General features: G+C 49.9%; 1 protein-coding gene across 1 annotated transcript; it reads right to left on the reverse strand.

Moving 5' to 3' along the window:
• Window positions 1-714: 714 nt before the first annotated feature.
• MMP15 (matrix metallopeptidase 15) lies at window positions 715-17,103 on the reverse strand. The gene is made up of 10 exons (XM_035119184.3): window positions 16,631-17,103; window positions 11,554-11,702; window positions 11,003-11,125; window positions 9,582-9,889; window positions 9,162-9,323; window positions 8,377-8,582; window positions 7,710-7,848; window positions 6,862-7,012; window positions 6,337-6,452; window positions 715-4,395 (listed from the first exon to the last, which is right to left on the reverse strand). Exons 1-10 carry the CDS (start codon window positions 16,730-16,732, stop codon window positions 3,875-3,877), a joined length of 1,977 nt encoding a protein of 658 aa, XP_034975075.1. The 5' UTR covers window positions 16,733-17,103; the 3' UTR covers window positions 715-3,874.
• Window positions 17,104-18,439: the final 1,336 nt, after the last annotated feature.

Genomic DNA, 18,439 nt, shown 5'->3' on the forward strand with positions numbered 1-18,439 from the left:
TATAAAACTTGTCGGCAGAAGATGGGAGCCAACCAAGGTGTGGTGTGTGTGCACAGCACAGGGGAGCAAGGTGCAACCTGGCACTTGTTGCCTTAGTGGCTTTTGTGTGTGTGTCGAGCAAAGGCCACCAGTGAGAGCCACCAGGGATCACTACCTAAGAGGCCCCAAAACCAAGGCCTTCTCTACAGCAGGAAGATGCAGACCAAAGTGCCCCTGGTCTATGTTTGTGGAAGAACCTGCTGCCTTTTCAACAAGGAAGTGCATGCAGGGCAAGCATACTTTATTATTTTTATGATTAGATTTATTGCTACCCCTTCACCAGCAGGTCGCAGGGCAGATGATTTAAAATTAAAACCAGCTAAAACAGATTACTATCCCAGGAATAGTGTGGTTCCCCAAAAGACTGATCTCAGGCATCAAAGCCCAGACACCCATCCCATTCTTAGCCATCAGCATCACTGGTGGCTTTGCAGGAGACAAACAAGGTGGGTGAGGAAGTGAGTATTCCCTTTGGCATTATCATCCCCACAAAATGATTAACACACGACAGATACCTAACTAAAACGGCAAGTCCAGGGACAAAATGGGAAAACCCAGAGCCACAGGCAGACATTATCCTATTGAAAACACAACTTTTGAAAACAAAGAGATGCCACAGCAAATTGCTGAAAGCGCACTTGGAGGCAAAATGAGTTCCACGCTTCAAAACCTAAAGGTCAGCACAAATGTTGTGGTTTATTGGCAAGCTGTGGATGTCTTATTTTTTTGGTAGTTCTGAGCATTGAAAATTAATTGGTTTTTCAGTCTTTGCACTTAGGAGATGCACCAATATATCCGGCCCATCGAAGGCACACTCCAAGAACAGCAGGCTGGCCCTCCTCCCCAGGGCAAAGCCAGGGTTTCGTTTTCTCTTGCCGTTTTAAGGTTTTGAGGTTCAACCTTGTCTGAAGCTGTACTTGTGACCTGGTGACCCCCCCTCTTCTTCTTCTTCTTCTTCTTCTTCTTCTTTTTTCACATGACTCTGCTTTGCTCCCATCAATGTAAAAGCGGGAGACAGCTTGTTGTGGTTTTAGAATGGAGGGGGGAAGAGAAAGTCCGTTTGGATGAAGGGCAGGGCTGGGGGAGACTGCTTGGGTTCAGGCCCCACTACCACAGAGATGTCAACACTCACAGCAGCAAGTTTCACACCAGTGTATGCACAAAGTTAGGCTCATTTTGCCAAGTCAGTCAACCTAGATATTTGATGACTTTTACAACAACAATAGAGGAACAGGGAAGAGTTGGGGCCAGGACCCCAAGTGAGGACCAGGAGGAAAGAAGCAGATGCTGCCAGGTGTGGCCTGAACACGAGAACCTGGATGCTCTTAAGAAAGGCAAAATGGTGCGTCTTTAAACAACAACTATTTGAGGTGTTCTGGAGCTCATATTTCTGGAAATAACATATTCAGGACAAACTGAGCTAGGCTTGAGCAAGGGGCTGAAGAGGGTCTCTCCAAGCAGGGATGGTTTTGCTTTCTTCCATGCAGACAGCCAGGTTTACACATGGACTCCCCCCACCCGCAAAAATAATCCCGAAAATTATGTGCAATTGCTTATATTGCATCATTAATTCTGCTCCCAAAGCTCCAGGTTTTCAAAAATATATGTAATTATGATTAAAGAGAGAAATAGTGTAGAGATAAGAGGCTAAAAAGCCTACAGGAGGGCAGTGGGCAGGAACAGGATCTGTGGGGCAACTCCTTGGCATGGAGGGGGGGGTTCCCTTTTCAGAATCAAGGAGATTGTGTTCCTGTCATTGTAGAGAAGACTGAAGAGGGCAATCGTGTTTTAAATACAAATGAGAAAGGGTGGGGGCATGAGAGAGGATTCTCAGTCTGCTCAGCTTCAGGGATTCAGGTTTTTGCAACAGGAAGACAAGCCACAATAGGGTGCTAATTTCAAGCATAAAAATATTAATAACTGTAAAGCTGAGAGGAAAACACCCAGAGAAGCCTCAGAAGGGGAGAAGGGCCATTAAATTAGATCTCCAGTGATTAGGGAAGGAGTAGGGGGTTCTTTGCTCTTTGGTCCTCATTACCATTCACAGAAGCAGAATAAATGATCGTACAAGCAGGCACTCTTAATTTGTATAACATGTACAGGTTACAGAATCCTTCCTATTTACAGTCCAAAGAAATACACCCCAAAATGCTACGTGAAGGCACTTGGAAGTCACAGAAATCTATGTAAATCAATGCAACTTTGCTTCTTTTGCCTGTTGCGATGCAAGGCGGTTGGTAGTCGGAGGCAGAAACTCTGAGGCAAGGGAGTGGCCAAAGAGGAAGGGGGGACAGGCTCCCCCTCAAACATTGGGGCTGCTTGGAAGTGCATCTTGAGAGACCAAGGGAACTACAGCTGTGTTGCAAGGAGTGGTTGCAGAGTTTCTTTGGAGATAACAAAACCTGTTAGGACAGCAGCCCTAGTGCCCAACTGATCTCCAACATAAATGTCTCATGGCCTCGAGCTGAGTTCTGCAACCCTGCATAGGTTTAGTAAGGCCATCCTCCTTGCATCTCCCACTTTCGGGAAAAATGCACACTTGCACAATTTCTGTGGCCAACTTTTCAGGTGAACTGCCTGTGTGTATGTCTCATGCACTCAGTTCATGCAAGCTCTTCCTTGGGAGAGAGGATATATTCCATGGACAAATTGGTCCTCAGCCTTCCAAAGCCCAGGAATTATCCACACACCAGCTCAGGTTCCTCCTTTGAGGAGCTGAATCATTGCCTACTCCAAAGTGATACAGGGGGGCCTCAGAAATCAAGCCACGTGGTCACTCCTCATTCACAGTTACAACACAACACCCCCAACGGCCTTCAAGGCAGCCCAGGAACCCAAACCCCAGGGCTATGTCTGCATCAAGGCTATTCCGCCCAGCAGAGTCTGCTTCCAAGATTTGCAGCAAAGACCAGGGCAATGGGAACAAAGAGAAGTAGGAAATGTGGGGGAAGAGGTAGGTAAGGAGCAGTAGTCACATAGTGGGAAGGAGACAGTCACACAGACATGCACACACACAGGGCACCCAAACAGTCCCTTCTCCAAATATTCCTGCACAACCTCCTCACAGCAGTAGTAGCTCTGGCAATTACAGTAGAAAAGTTTCCCACGTTTTGCTCTGCAAATGAAGAGGCAGGGTGGGAGGGGAAGCACCTTTGAAAATAAAAGTCAAGGTTTTCAGGATGTCGGTTACTGCAGCCATCCAAGGGCACACCAACCTGTCCAGGGCAGCCCATTGGCTGGAGATGGGGGAGGACTCAGCAACTTGCCCTGGCAGGCGATGAAATGTCTCTCCCGCCCCCAAGCTGGCACAAGTAGCACAAGGGGGGGCATTAGGTCATAGTTTCTGGAGTACATGCACAGCAGGGGTGGCACAGACACAAATTGGGGAAGCAGGGCCCCCTCCTTCAGACCTCGCAAACAGGCCTGGATTGCCATGCGTGTATTAGGTAGACGAGGGGGACAAGACCCACAGGTTAAGAGAAGGCCACATGCCGCATCCTTTCCAATGGGCTGTCCATCACTTGGGCAGAGGCCAATCAAACAGGGGAGGTCAGTCACACACTCTCCACCTGCCCTTGCCTGGGGGGAGGCGGGATCTCCAAGGCTGAGGCACAAAGGTAGGGATGGGGGACCTTCCTGTGAAAAGACTCTGCTGGGAGCCATGGTCCAGACGAGCCCAGAGACTTCAAGACCTTCTCCTCCAGAGTTGCCCGGGGGAAGACAAGGCAGTTTCCCCCACCCGTCCTGTGCTCCAAAGCTCTCGATGGAGCTTGGAGATGGTGCGGAAGCAGCAGCAGCAGCAGCAGCAGCAGCAGCAGCCAGGTCAGCTGTGGCTTCAGACCCAGTCCTGCAGGGAGCGCTTGCAATAGAGCAGCATGCGGGGGGTGCCCTTCCGCTGCAGCTGCACGATGACGTAGACGAGGCCCAGGATGCAGAGCAGGAGCAAGAGCAGCAGCGTCACCATGATGATGCTCATGGTCAGGGGGTAATCGTTAATGTGCACCACGATGTCCACATCGCTGCCATGGCCAGGACCCTGCTCCCGGCCGCCTCCCACGCCATCACTATAATCATCCTCCGCCTCGGCTTCCTTGTCCTCCTCTGCAGGGTGAGCGTCCACAACATTGTCTTCCTCATCCACCACCACCTCCTCTTCCTTGTCCTGCCCCGGGCCATCGGGGCGGGAGGGGGGCTTGCCCACATCGGGCCACCTGCGGCCGGGGTCGGGGTTTGTGGCCACCTCGTCGTGGCATCCCATGAAGTCCCGCAGGATTGACTTGGGGTACCCGGGTTCTGTTTTCAGCCGCTCATTGTCAAACTTCCAGTACATCCTGCCTTTGTAGAAGTAAGTGTAGGCTGGAAAACAGGAGGCGGTAGGCACTGTTAGTTGGGGTCCCTTTCCACAGCTCACAGCTTTTTCACGGTCTCTTTTTGCCCAGGCTTTCTGCGACTCTTAAGATTTAAGATTTGCTTTATGTGTTTACTTTTTCTGAATTTCTGCTTTATCCACTTTTATGTTGACCTTATATGCATTTATATTACTCTGTTTTCATGATATATTATTTTTAGACTATAAAACCACCTAGAAATTTTTGAAATATTAAGTTGTATATAAAATGATTTTAAATGATGAATGAAAAAATGATATTCGGGTGTATTCTTAACCGCTTGTTTCATTAAGCCATGGCTTCCGCTGGTCTGAATTATTTGAGGCCCTTTGCAAACTAAATTACTGTACCATTCTCCTGACTCTGGATTATCAATAAATATATTTAATCCCATTGGTCATAAAACAGATTCTTGCAGGACTCCACTGTTCAGTTAGCTCCATGGTGAAAAAACTATTTATTCATTCCTCTGCAGAGCATTGCTGCTGTGATCATGCTTTACAGTCCATGTGGAGGACATAAATCAAGCAGATGGCCCAGTACCGGTAGCTTTCAAGAACTCCTTGGATCATTTTTTAAGCAGCTGACTTTACATCGACTCAGTTCACACCTCACAGTAAACCACAGTTAAATCATGGAGGGCAGGGGGTGGCTAATTCCCAGTTAGGGGGGGCTGATCTGTGCCCTCTCCCCAAGCAAATTCTTCTAGCCCCCCAATCTCCCAGTTTGGGCAATGGCAGCAAAAAGAAATAAAAAAATTATTTGGCTCACCAAGGATACACCTGAGAGGACCTGTTCTTTTCCTCCTCTCAGGTTACGCAAAGAGGAAAGAAGCCGCCACCCCTGGCTTCAAACAAGGACCATAAGTTTTGTTTCACGCCCAACAAACCACAATCTGAAACCAAGTTTTCTTCTTGGCTAACTGACCGTGGTTTCTTGGGAGCAGAACAAACCACAATCCCTAATTGAAACATGATGTGAAGCTGGCGATGGTGACTCATTCCTAGCTGTGCGTGAGAGTAAGGAGAAGTGAAAGGTTCCTTCAGAGGCACGGCTTACTCAGTGACCTGCAAATAGGGCTATCAACTATCCTCCCTTGGAGTAAGGAAGCAGACTTCAACAAGCTGCATATTGTTGCTACAAGACTGGCATTTCCACATTTGAATGCCAACTTGCTAGTTTTTAGTTTAGCAGGTAGCTCTAAAATGTTCTTTTATTTTAACAACGTTTATATACTGCTTGATTGTAAGAAAACTTGAAAGTGGTTTACAAAAAAAGTTATTTTGCAGATCTCTCTCTTCTCCTCCCTTTCTCACAAAGGGTTTAGATGTGGGTCTCTTTCCAGCATCATCTTCAGTGCAGATGGAAGAACAAGCTTTTCTCTTCCCTGTAACATCTAATGCAAGGATAGCAAATCTGTAAAGGGCACCACAATTCCCATCATCCCTAAACATGCTCACTGGAGCTGATGGGAATTGTAGTCCCCGATGTCCTGTGGCCTAATGCCCGTCTTTCTCCTCTCTGGTTTCCTGCTTCCAACAGTGCTAACGAAATATTCATTACAGTGGTACCTCTGGTTACGAACTTAATTCATTCTAGAGGGCCGTTCTTAACCTGAAACCGTTCTTAACCTGAGGTACCACTTTAGCTAATGGGGCCTCCTGCTGCCGCCGCACCATTGCTGCGAGATATCTGTTCTCATCCTGAAGCAAAGTTCTTAACCCGAGGTACTATTTCTGGGTTAGTGGAGTCTGTAACCTGAAGTGTTTGTAACCCAAGGTGTTTGTAACCTGAGGTACCACTGTATTAGCATTCATAACTTTAGCAACCTGCTCCTCAAGCTGCTACTTTGCTCACTATACTGAGGGTCCACACCTGTCTTGCCAGGTCAGGGTCCTTTTCTACTTACTAGCGTCAGAACTTAAGAAGGCTCCCTTGGGGGCAGGAGGGATTCCGGCCCATACGCTGATCTTCCTCGGGTATCCTGGATCCACAGAACGGCTCTCCTCATCAAAGCGCCAGTACCTAGAGTCATAGAAGCATAGAGTTGGACCTCTGAGGATCATCTAGTCCACCTCCCACCATGCAGGAAGGTGAATCACTGGCCCTTCTTTCACTATTCACCCTCTGAGTGCTAGTCTTAAAGGGCAGGGGGGAAACGTTGTCCCTGAATTGGGGACCTCTTTACAGACCCTGCCCACACCTTTGGTAAATGCCTCAGCCCCTGGGAAGGTTAGGAGGCAAAAATCTCGGGGTTCTCCAGCCATCTGAAGATCCTGCCACCAAGTGCTATTAGAAAAACTCACCAAGAATGCGTCCCTTGTTCTCTTATAATGACAACAGTGCTGAGCTGAGAGGTGCCGGAACTGAGTTCTGGTGAGTTCTGGCTGGGGAAAAAACCCCTGCTGCCACCTTTCACATGCCAGCTACCCACCTGTCCCCTCTGAAGAAGAAGGTGTGCCCTGTAGGCTCCCACCAGATGGCTGCATCCATCTTGTCGTAAGGAATGCCCTGTCCGTAGCTGGTCAGGGGTTGCGGGTAACCCGCTTCCAAATTTGCCTCACGGAAAAGCCAGTACTGATCCCCTGGAGGAAGGGCAGACAGAGAAAAGCAGGCAGAGGCCGGGCCGTCAAGCACACAAGAAGCCTGTCTTTCTTGTGAACCACCCCCCACCTCCATGCCCAATTCTATGGCATCTATCAAGTCCTGCCTATTCCACCTCAATAATCTATATGGGGTGGGATGGGGGGGGTGAGGTTGCTGGTTTCAGCGCTGAGTGCAGGCACCTGTCTGTTTACGCTACTTTTTAACCCTGGTTTTTCACGCTTGGGGTACATATTGTTAGGACCAACCTAATTTCTGTGACTGTCAGTTGTTTCGAACTGTTTTTTAATAATGTGCTTTAATTCTGGCAACCTGCCCTGGGACTTTAGGCTGAATTATATGAATGATGATAACAGTAATACAGGGGGGGGGCAGAACACAACACTCAGCTTCCCCACCCACCCTTTAGAGCACAGGAGGGAGTTTTAAGAACAGCTCTTTGGGCTGAACTCCAGGCCCTGAGGTAAAACACAACACATGGACTTTCTGAGGGGTGCCCCTGAAACGCCCACCATCCTTCTGTTGGCCCCACAGCAAGGAGAAGAGAAAGGAGTCTGTCAGGAAAACCCACAGGGGCATTTTGGAGTGGGAAGGAGAGGGAGGGGAAGAACATTTCTCCTATCTCGACAGAAGACTCAGGAGATCCTCTCCGGGGCCTTTGCTTTCAACTACTCTCACCTCTAAAGAAGGCGAACCGCCCGTCTTGCCTCTCATACGCAGCATCGATGTTCCCAGGGAGACCCCTCCAGAAGTGCCCAATGGGCATGGGGTAGTTGTCCAGCACCCGATTATGACGAACACGCCAAAACCAGAGACCCTGGATAAAAAACACAGGGAGCAGCTTAATACCAAGTCAGGCCCAGTGGCCCATCTAGCTCAGTACTGTCTACACTGGCTGGCAGTGGCCATTCCCAAGGTTTCAGGCACATGGAAATGAGGAGCACTGAACCTGGGACCTCTGGCATGCAAATCAAGTACTTTCTACAGCCTCCCCCCTGCCCTGGGGAAAGGAAGCTCAGGCCTGCTGATTCTGGTCCTGGGGCATGACACCTACACCCTTCTCCTATTCACAGGTTCGCCCACAGGTAGATGCCATTCATCATCATGGCAAATGAGGCTCATATCCCACTGCCTGCTGCCCACTTCAAGAGCTCCAGGCCTAGGACAAGAGGAGGGAAAGGGGTCTAGGACACTTGAACAAGTCACAGAATCTGGAATTTGGGCCACAATTATTCCTGAGCTCCCCTCAACACCCCATTGCATAAGCCAGACTCTCATTGTGAAACATTGCTATGGTAACTGCGGAGAGAAACAATGGAGGCAGGACAGAGGAAGCTACAGGTACCTTGAACACAAACATCTCCCCACGGAGCATCGTCACTGTATCAAAGTCCCCATCGCAGATGTTTGGGCCGTACTGGTCTGGGTTGCCTGGTCTAGGGGGCTGGTCTGGGTTGCCAGGAGGGGGTGGCCTAGGAGGCTTGGGACCTGGCTTTCTGGGTACCACAGTAGGGAGGGGTTTGGTGGGCTGAGGCTGTCCCCCTGGAGGACCTGAGTTGGTGGGGCAGGAGGAAGAAAAGAGAGAGGATTTTGTTTATTGCAACTTATATCCAGCCCTTCATCTGGTATAGGAGCTGAGCATGACTTACAAAAAGCACTAAAATATATAAAAACACAATCAGAACTGTTAAAATATAACAAAATACACAATTCACAGGTAATCTATGACTTGACATGAAGTGAACCCCCAACAGAAGTCACATCAGACAATCAACTAGCTCAGTGTCAGGTCAATTCTACCCCCTCAAAGCCCTGCGGGAATAAACATATTTTTAATTGATGTTAAAAGCTAGCCAAAGATGGCACCAATCACTTCTCATCAGAGCCAAGGCACCACCGCAGAAAAGGCCCAGTCTCAGATCACTGCCTGGCCCTGCAGAGCTTAATATATATCGGCTGGCTGATGAATGAAGAAGCTGCCAAACAAATGGCAAGATAACATGGCATCTGTCTAAGGCTCAAGCCAATTCTGCATTCTTGTTTACATGCATATGACAGCTGATGGCCAGTCCTGAAATATACAAACACATACAAATACACACACACACCCCTTGTTTGCCTGGCACTCACCATAGAGCTGCTGGATGCCACGAAGGTCATCATCTGGCAGCTGGAAGTTTTCTGTGTCCATCCACTGATAGAAAGGAGCCATGATGGCGCTGGGGTTGTTGGAATGCTCCAGGCCCAAGGAATGCCCCAGCTCATGGACAGCCACCAGGAAGAGGTTGTTCCCTGTTGACAACAGGGAAGGATCGTTCCCCAGCTCCACTCACTTCAGCACTGGACTAGAAACATTTCCCCTCGATTCCACTGCTTATTAGGCTGATGTGGAAGAGGAACCCCAGCCAACCCCACCCATGGCCAACCATTAGGCAGGGCCCAACTGAGGTTCCTGGTTTTCCAGGCCGATGTCAATGTCAGATCCCTTTGCCCATGGCAAGAAGAGCACTCTTTCCTTACATCCTTCTCAGGCCCGAGGTGCTTCCTTACCAGACACGTCGGCATTCTCAAGGGTCCAGGGCTCATCCAAGTCAAAGTGTGCGTCTCCTCCCATACTGGGACCCGGGAAGTATGCATGCGCCAGAAAGCCCCCAGCGCCATCAAAGGGGGAGCTGTCCCCATGGAATCCGGAGGCAAAGAGCACCATGATGTCTGCTTCCTTCCTCCTCTTGTGCCGGATTTCATCATATGGGATCTCCTGGAAGGTGAGAGGCGTCACTCGTTCCCACACCTGGAAGGCTCGCCGGACGGCATCGTAAGAGTAGTAGAGCCCCAACTTCTCTGTGTAGTTCTGGATGCTGGGAACACAGGAGGACAGGCATTACTGGAAGCGGGTGGGGGAACCGTGCAAGGCAAGCATGAACCAGCAAGCCTTCCCCACAGCTGCAACGCCATGTGCCTTTTACCCCCAAGGAGCCCTTCAGCAGCAAAGATGCACACCAGCAAAAAGTTACTGAAAAGCAGATGTAGCGGAAAGGCAAAGACTGGCAGATGAATTCCACAGAGGCTTACAGCAAGAATGAATGGAGAGTGGGCTGCCCTGCTCACAGAAGCAACTGGCTTCTGTTTCATATTGTGATTGCTGAGGCTTTGGTGCTCCAGAAAACACAAGCAGGCAGAGAAGGAGAGGGTGTGTTGAGTGCACATCTGGGCAGCTCACCCTTTTGCTAAGAAGAGGCAATTTTGCATTTGATCTTGAGGTCTCACCTGGGGTTTTTTTCCTCCACTGTACCTCAAACCACATGTGGGTTTATATATCGCTGCTGCCACCACCACCTTCGTGCCCAGCGTATGTGGCACAGCTGACGAGGCAGGCAGTTTCCTACAGAGGCTCAGGTCACAAAAAACTGGTCAGCCTTTAATGTCCTAGAGAATCTATAGGGAGAATGCTTCCCTCCCCCTTCTGCAGGATCCAGACCCAGCTATTCTAGGCATCTCTGGAAAAGCAGCAGGGACCAAATGAGGGGAATCTCTGTCCACTCGCAGCATAATCCATATGAATACCATGCAGTACCCAGTGCAAAATGCAAGGCAAAACCTCCTAGGCTAACTTCAGCTTCCTATTCTTCAAAGATGTTGCTAGTCCTTATGGCGGCACAGAAAAGTCAGCAAGGGGTGGGGCCTCTGAATTATGCTCCCTCCTCATCTTCTACTTCCCCCCTCCTAATGCTGCTGCCTGTCTCTCCTTTGTTTCTCAAAGCATTTTGAATTCTGTAATTCCAGACACTGCAATCTAAAGATGATTCTCAAGTGTATTTCTGCAAAATTGCATCATGCACATTTTAAAGCACAAAGACGTTCGGAAAGTCTTCATGCTTCTGTCAACTCTACAGCCAGTTCCCGCCCCGCCCCCAAAAAAGATTCCCTCCCCAAACAGTCCTGCTTCATGCCTCAGCAGCTGTGGAACGTACCTAAAGCTCAGGTGAGCCTGAGCCCACCTCCTCCCAGTCAGTGCGTAGCGCTTCCGTCGCATGTTGGCCTTGACTTGAGCCCCAATCTTGTCGGCGACGCCGCAGCGGGGCCGCTTCATCCACCTGCAAGCGACAGTCAAGCCTAAGCCCTCATGCACATACGCAGGACACCAAGAGCCGGCGCCCATGCCCACTTGCTCAAAAGTGATTCTCTTGCATATTTGAATTTGGGAATTCCCACATTAAAAGCTGAAGGAAGTCGCCCCCATCTCCACTTGCCTTGCTCTTGCAAAGTGCTAAGGTGAGCAACTGGGTGCTTGGAAGGATGGGGAGAGAGAGAGAGGAAACTCCCATCTAACAGAAAGATCAGTGGCAAAGGGATGGAGGAAGAGAGGGCTGAGCTGGCATCAGGAAGGAGTGTCCTTCACAACACCCATTGTATCCTCCTGGAGGTTCCCTTGCCTTGCCTCTGTTCTCCAACAAGGAGAAATGCCTCTTCCCATCACAGGTAACCTGCAGGAGGAAGACCTTCTGAACAGGGAAAAACTTACGCTTTTGTCTCTTCGTCCAGGATGCCTGTCACAGGGATGCCATAGAAGCTCTGCATCTCAGAGAGGGCTGAGGAGAGGGTCTCAGCTGAGCGCAGGGTGGACATCTGGCGGTTGGACTGTGGGAGGTAGCCATAGAACTGTAACCAGCCCTGCAAGTGAAGAGGAGGCCTGTCATCAGTGTGCAAAAAGCCACACCGCCTGCAATCACACAGCTGGGATATTTCCTTTCTGCTTAAAAACGCCTAAGCCTTTCTTAGGTGGGCTATTGTCAAGCACTCCAAAAGTAAAGGAATTTTCAATGTATTTTGTGTCAAACAATTCCTTAAAATGAAAGAAGAGCTCTTCCTGTGTGCCCATGCAAGAGATAAAACCCAGGACCTCCAGTTTAAGCCCTACTATCACACTGGCAACCTTTCTACAAAATAATATGTTATTAGGTGGTGGCCCCTGTTTTCAGACTAGAAATTGAAGGGGGAAGGCCCAGCTGCATGAACACATTTATCAGGCTGGCAACCAAGACTGTTCATGAAACAGGAATGGCCTGTAGCCTGCAGGCCAATCTTGCCCCACGAGGCCATTTCCCCCATTAGTGGTGTCAGCTGATGGGCAGGAGGACAGGGTATAATCCCGCCTCATCTAAGAACAGGATTTTGCAGCCTAGGTATCAGGATTTAATCCCCATTCATCATCTGAGGAGCTAGGATTAAAGCCCTTTGTCCTTCTACTTGAAAAGTATTGCTGGCGGTACCTGTGGAGTTGTGTGGAACCCCCCCCCCTACCCTGTTGACACCCACCCACTGCTGCAAATGACACCTTTGCTAAGGGAAAGCCCCATTTCAAACAGCCCCCCTCCCCCCTCTAACTACCAGAGCTGCTTCACATAGCCCTTTTGCAAAAGGCAAGGCTATTAAGCACCATAATGGCATTGTGTGATTGGCAGGGTGTGGCCCTCCCCACCTGTCCAATTTGGCCCAAGAAGCAGATCCCCACCCCTGGACAGATCAGCTCAGTCTGAGGTGCCCTTATTCCATGTGGGACACTCCAGCTAACAACAAAACTTGTGAGTGGGTCGGCTTCTCAGCCAACTCCTGAATAGGACAATTGTCTAGTGAATAAGCAGCTGATAGTCTTGTTGACCTGTACACTCTGAAGCACAAAATCATAAGCTGGAGACAGACAACAGATTTTCATCAGGTTGGAAGTGGTGCAGCAGACGCCTTGTTAAATGTGGAGGACCCCCATTCCTTGACTTGGTCCCCCGTCATCCCTAGCTAAACTGGGTTTTTAAAATATGCTTTACTGTCAATAATGCAGAATAAATATTAATAACAACCACACAAAGAAAACAACCAAACAATAACAGAGTCCATTTATTATTGTAGTCATACATGAGAAGCACAAGAAAAAAACATGAATAGGGCACTTTTTAAGTTTAATCATTACTAATTTTGTAAAGACAAGGCTACGATCTGCCAATAACAAATGCATGCATAAATAAAATATTAAACAAGAGCCAGTGTTTAGCCTGACTATCTTCACAAGTTCTACAAATCTACAGTGTACAGCACAGAGTTTCCAAGATCCTGGTCACTGATCTTAAATGCCATGCCTTTTAGCTATCACAGCCTCCATAAATTTGCATGTTTCTGCTGGTATATTTGTTTCCTCTGTTCTGTAATTTATATATTTAGTAAAGTCAAACAAGACTGGTAGAATATCTTTTTATTGACAGCCCTTTGCGCAGATGAACTTTACATACCAAATTTACACCATTGGTTTATTGGTGTACTTTCCAAAGTGTGTGATGGTCAGTTGCTGCCATTAGAAAGTAGCACATTATTTTTATAATCCAAATTTTGGCCCTCCCAGATGGGAATTGCTAGTGTTTTTTTGGTGAGTTATACATTGGACTTCTTCAACACGTGACTCCTGAAAATTGCCACTTTAGGGCAATTCCACCATTTATTTAATTACATTTATATACCACCTTCTTCTCCAAGGAGCTCAAGCTGGCGTACATGGTTCTTCCCGCATCTCATTTAATCATCACAACAACCCTTCGAGGTAGGTTAGGCTGAGAGGCAAGGTCACCAAGTGACTTCACGTCTGAGTGGGATTTGAACCCTGGACTCTCAGGTCCTACCGTAGTCTGACACTCTAACCCAGGCTTCCTCAAACTCAGCCCTCCACATGTTTTTGGCCTACAACTCCCATGATCCCTAGCTAACGGGACCAGTGGTCAGTGATGATGGGAATTGTAGTCTCAAAACATCTGGAGGGCCGAGTTTGAGGAAGCCTGCTCTAACCACTACACCACAGAGAGGGATATCAAGGTGGGAGTATGTGCCCTTTTCTTGCCCAACATATCAGCAAGTCTGTGTATATGACCAGCAGATGCAAGACAATTAAACTGATGTAAGATGCCAGCAAAAGATGGTTTTAAGCAGGGGTCAGCAAACTTTTTCAGCAGGGGGCCGGTCAACTGTCCCTCAGACCTTGTGGGGGGCCGGACTATATTTTGAAGGGGAAAAAAAGAATGAATTCTTATGCCCCACAAATAACCCAGAGATGCATTTTAAATAAAAGGACACATTCTACTCATGTAAAAACACCAGGCAGTTCCCACAAATAACCAGAGATGCATTTTAAATATGTAAAAGAACACATTCTACTCATGTAAAAACATGCTGATTCCCGAACCGTCCGCGGGCCGGATTTAGAAGGCGATTGGGCCGCATCCGGCCCACGGGCCTCAGTTTGGGAGCCCCTGGTTTTAAGCGTTGTTTCCTTTATTTGCACTGACAATGAGCCCAAGAGCCTTGCTATTCCAAGTTTCCCTCAAGCTGCACCGTCCTGTCCACCTCAGTGCTGAGACCAAGATTCTTTCAAACTCTGTGACCTCCCCATGTCCAGTGACAATAAATTTTGGAAACTTGCCATTTTAAGGCAATACAGCCACCCCCAACCTGGTGCCCTCCAGATGTTGCTGGACTGACTACAACTCCCATCAGCCCCACCCAACACACCATGCTGATGGGAGCTGCAGGGCACCAGGTTGGCGAAGGCAGACTTCACATTTGCCATCTTGTAAAAAGGTAAAGGGACCCCTGACTATTAGGTCCAGTCGTGACCGACTCTGGGGTTGCGCGCTCATCTCACATTATTGGCCGAGGGAGCCGGCGTATAGCTTCCAGGTCATGTGGCCAGCATGACAAAGCCGCTTCTGGCAAACCAGAGCAGCACATGGAAACGCCGTTTACCTTCCCGCTGTAGCGGTTCCTATTTATCTACTTGAATTTTGACATGCTTTCGAACTGCTAGGTTGGCAGGAACTGGGACCAAGCGATGGGAGCTCACCCCGTCACAGGGATTCGAACCGCCGACCTTCTGATCAGCAAGCCCTAGGCTCAGTGGTTTAACCAAAGCGCCACCTGGGTCCCTCCTTGCCATCTTGTACATTCCTTCAAAGTCAGCCTAAGTTCTCACTCATGTCTCCATACATTTTGCCTTACAGGGAAACAACTACTTCCTTAATACTGAGCCAGCTGTTCTCTAACACACCCAAAGCCTCCTGCAAAGTTCTCTCACCTCTGGTGGGTGGGTGGGTGGGTGGGGAGACCTTGGCTTGTATTGCTCTCACAGGCTGTGAAGAGAGCGTTTTTAAAAATCCAATTGAATTATTGGAATAGAAATCCAGTCTTGGCACTGGTAACATGCAAGTTGTAACTTAGCAATAGAAGGCTCTGCTGAAAATGCTTCACAACCTCACTAATTGCAAACGCAGACAGCACAACTACTCATGGCTGGTGTGTGTGCTGTTGCTGCAGCCTGTGAACACATAGACCACTGGGCTCCCTGATGCACATCTCCTCTGAGACAGGAGGTCCTCACAGCCACTGATTCAAGGGCATCTGCTGCCAATTGTGCCTTTTTCAAGGGCTGCAGCCCAAAGCTTTTCCCACCCTCTACTTATTTCCGCCCAGGAAGGTGTCTTGGGCTTTCCTGCACTATCCTGACTATGCTGGGCTAGCCCAGGTCCTGGGGCTGCCAACTTCTGCCACTCATGCCCAGGTGTGTGAGGACAAAACTAACCAGGATGAGAAGTTTGCAATCTTTTGCCAAGAACCCCTTTGGTATCGCCCCCCCTTTTTTTGTGAACGGTCTTTCTGGAAAGCAGAGGTCACACTGAGGTTCCCAGCAGCCTTCACCAACCTGGTGCCCACCAGATATTTTGGATCACAATTTCCACCGTCCCTGACCTTTGTCTGTGCTGGCTGGGGCTGAAGCCCAAAGCATCAGAATGGCACCAACTTGGCAAAGGCTGTCCGGAAGACCACGGTAGCCCAGCCAAAGCTGGGCCTGGGTCCTGAGCTTATCTAGAACCCAGGGCTCTCCTCTGCCCTTTGCACTGCCCAGGCAGGAGGGCTTTGCCAAGAAAGCTCCATCTAGCCTCCCTCTTCCAGTCTTGGATCAAAGCTCTCCAAAGCTTAAGGGCAAAATAAAAGGCGACCCCAGCACCCCTCAACCCCACATAATTTGGGCATAGCTGGGCACCTGTCAGGCCATCAAGCCCAAAGCCGAAACAGACCAGAAGAAGAAGAAGAAGAAGAAGAAGAAGAAGAAGAAGAAGAAGAAGAAGAAGAAGAAGAAGAAGAAGAAGAAGAAGAAGAAGAAGAAGAAGAAGAAGAAGAAGAAGAACTGAGCGCTCCTCTTTCCACGAGTTGCTTGTTCCAAGGCCAGACTCGCTTTTCCCCTATTTGTACTCGGCCCCTCCAGCAACGAGCCACGATGGAGTCGCCCTTCCCGGGGAGTGGGCTCGGCTGCGTGGGTCTTACCCAGCCAGCGCTGCGAAGTTGCCCCGCCAACTACCTTGCGCTCTCCGGGGCCGGGCTGGAGCGCGGGGCGCAGGTGGCTGCCGCCGCCGCCACCACCTCCTGGACGCCTCCCGCGGGCCCAGTCCGCCCCTTCCCCCCGGAGCGCCGCTCTTTTGTTTGGCCGGCGGGCAGGCGGGAGACCTTGCCCGGGCGGCCTGCCTGGCCAAAGCGCAACAGGAAGCGCAGCAGACCGGGGGACCTACCTCGGCGTCCACTTCGCCCGGGACCGGCCCCGCCGAGGCCCGCAGCAGCAGCAGAACCCCCAGCAGAAGCAGCGATAGCTGCGGACAGCCTCCGCCTCCCATACTGGACGCCGCGCCCGCTCCTCTCTCGGTCCACAGCACGAGCCGCCGCCGCCCTCGCCCCGGGCCTAGCCAGGCCCCCTTCGCTACTTGTCGCCCGCCCGCCTCTGCTGTTGCTGCTGCCGCAGCCGCGCCTCGGCCATTGCCTTTGTGTGGCGGGATGGCGCTCCAGCGTCAGCGCAGCGCCCGTCCCGTCTGCTCGCCGCTCCCTCGCCCGGCTGGCTCAGCGGAATGCTCCAAGCGCCGCCCGCCCGCCCGCCCGCCCCGTCGCGCCCTGCGCTGGGCTGGGCTTGTGGCGGTCGCCGCCTAACGGCCAGTCGACTCACTGACCGCCCCTCAAGCCCAGGAGCCCGTCCGGAAGGTCCCCGAGGGACGAGCAGCTAGCAGCCCCGCGCCTCCAGGCTCAAACCGGAACCAGGCGGCGGCTTGGCTGTCTGGGCTCCGACTCCGAGTCCACGCTTTGTGCTTGTTTCAGTCATTGGGGGGGGGGGGTTTCTGTGCGTTTGCTTACATAGGACTCGGGCCCCAAAAGCCTCGGAAGCGGCGTGAGGACAGAGACGAGCAGAGGATAGCTCACTTGGCTAGCGCATGGTGCTGATAACGCGAAGGTTGCAGGTTCGATCCCCGTATGGGACAGCATGCCATGCAGGGGGTTGGACTAAATGACCCGGGGGATCCCTTCCAACTCAACCATTCTATGATTCTAAGATATTTCCCCGCACTTGATTAAAGTTGTTGCTATTTAGACGTCAAGACTTACACACAGCACCGTTCTATGGTATCATTTATTTATATTGTTATAATGAAACTTTCCCTCAAAAGGCAAGGGCGGAAGCGACAGGTGCAATGCCCAGCCTAACCGTATTTACTCAGGGGGTAAAGCCTGCTGAGTCCAAAAGGGCTCACTTCCAAGGAAGCGTGCAAAGAATTATTACCTTAGCAACTTTCATGTTCTACATTCAAAACAGCTTCTCTTCCCCTGCTCCACCCCCCTCTTGAAATTGCACAAGTTCACCTTTAACGTGGAGCAGCTTAAAGGCTAGGAAAGCATCTGCCACCCATGCCAAAAAGCTCCCTGCCTGGTTTTGGCACTTCTCTACCCCGTCCCACCAGGACCAGGGTAATCCATAAGTTATGGATTTGTTGCCAGTTAGCACCTTCCTAATATTTGGCTGCTCAACAACTGTGGCCAGGCTTAATTATGGTAGACACCAGTTTGGAAGTAAAATTTCACTGAAGACAGTGGGATTTCTTCCAAAGAACAGCTGGGAAATTCTGTTCAATGCAAAACCGAATAACTTGCAGAAAAGGTTTGGCCTTTGCCAACCTGGTGACCTCCAGATGGACTACAATTCCCATCAGCTGTCCACAACCTCTGGAGGGTGCCAGGTTGGCAAAGGCTGTTCCTAAACATTGATTGGTGGAGAAGGGCCAAAGTGGGCAATAGAACTGGCCTGGCAAGAGCAACTCCCAATGCAGATTGAATTCGTATTTTAACTCCTGCCCTTTTGTTTACTTTGTGACGTTGATCAGGACTTTGCCTCTTCCCTGGTAAACAGAGTTCAGCAGCAACTGTCAGTGCATACGGTAGTTAAGAACCTTTCTTGGTTGGGTGAAAAATTGGGTGTTCTTGTTTATCAATTGGGAATCAGCTTTGGCTTGGGTTTATTGCATTTTCTGCCAAAAGATACAGCATCCCATACACAATAT

The sequence above is a fragment of the Zootoca vivipara genome, chromosome 6 (genome assembly GCF_965207765.1).
Source record: "Zootoca vivipara chromosome 6, rZooViv2.hap1.1, whole genome shotgun sequence".
Lineage (NCBI taxonomy): Eukaryota > Metazoa > Chordata > Lepidosauria > Squamata > Lacertidae > Zootoca > Zootoca vivipara.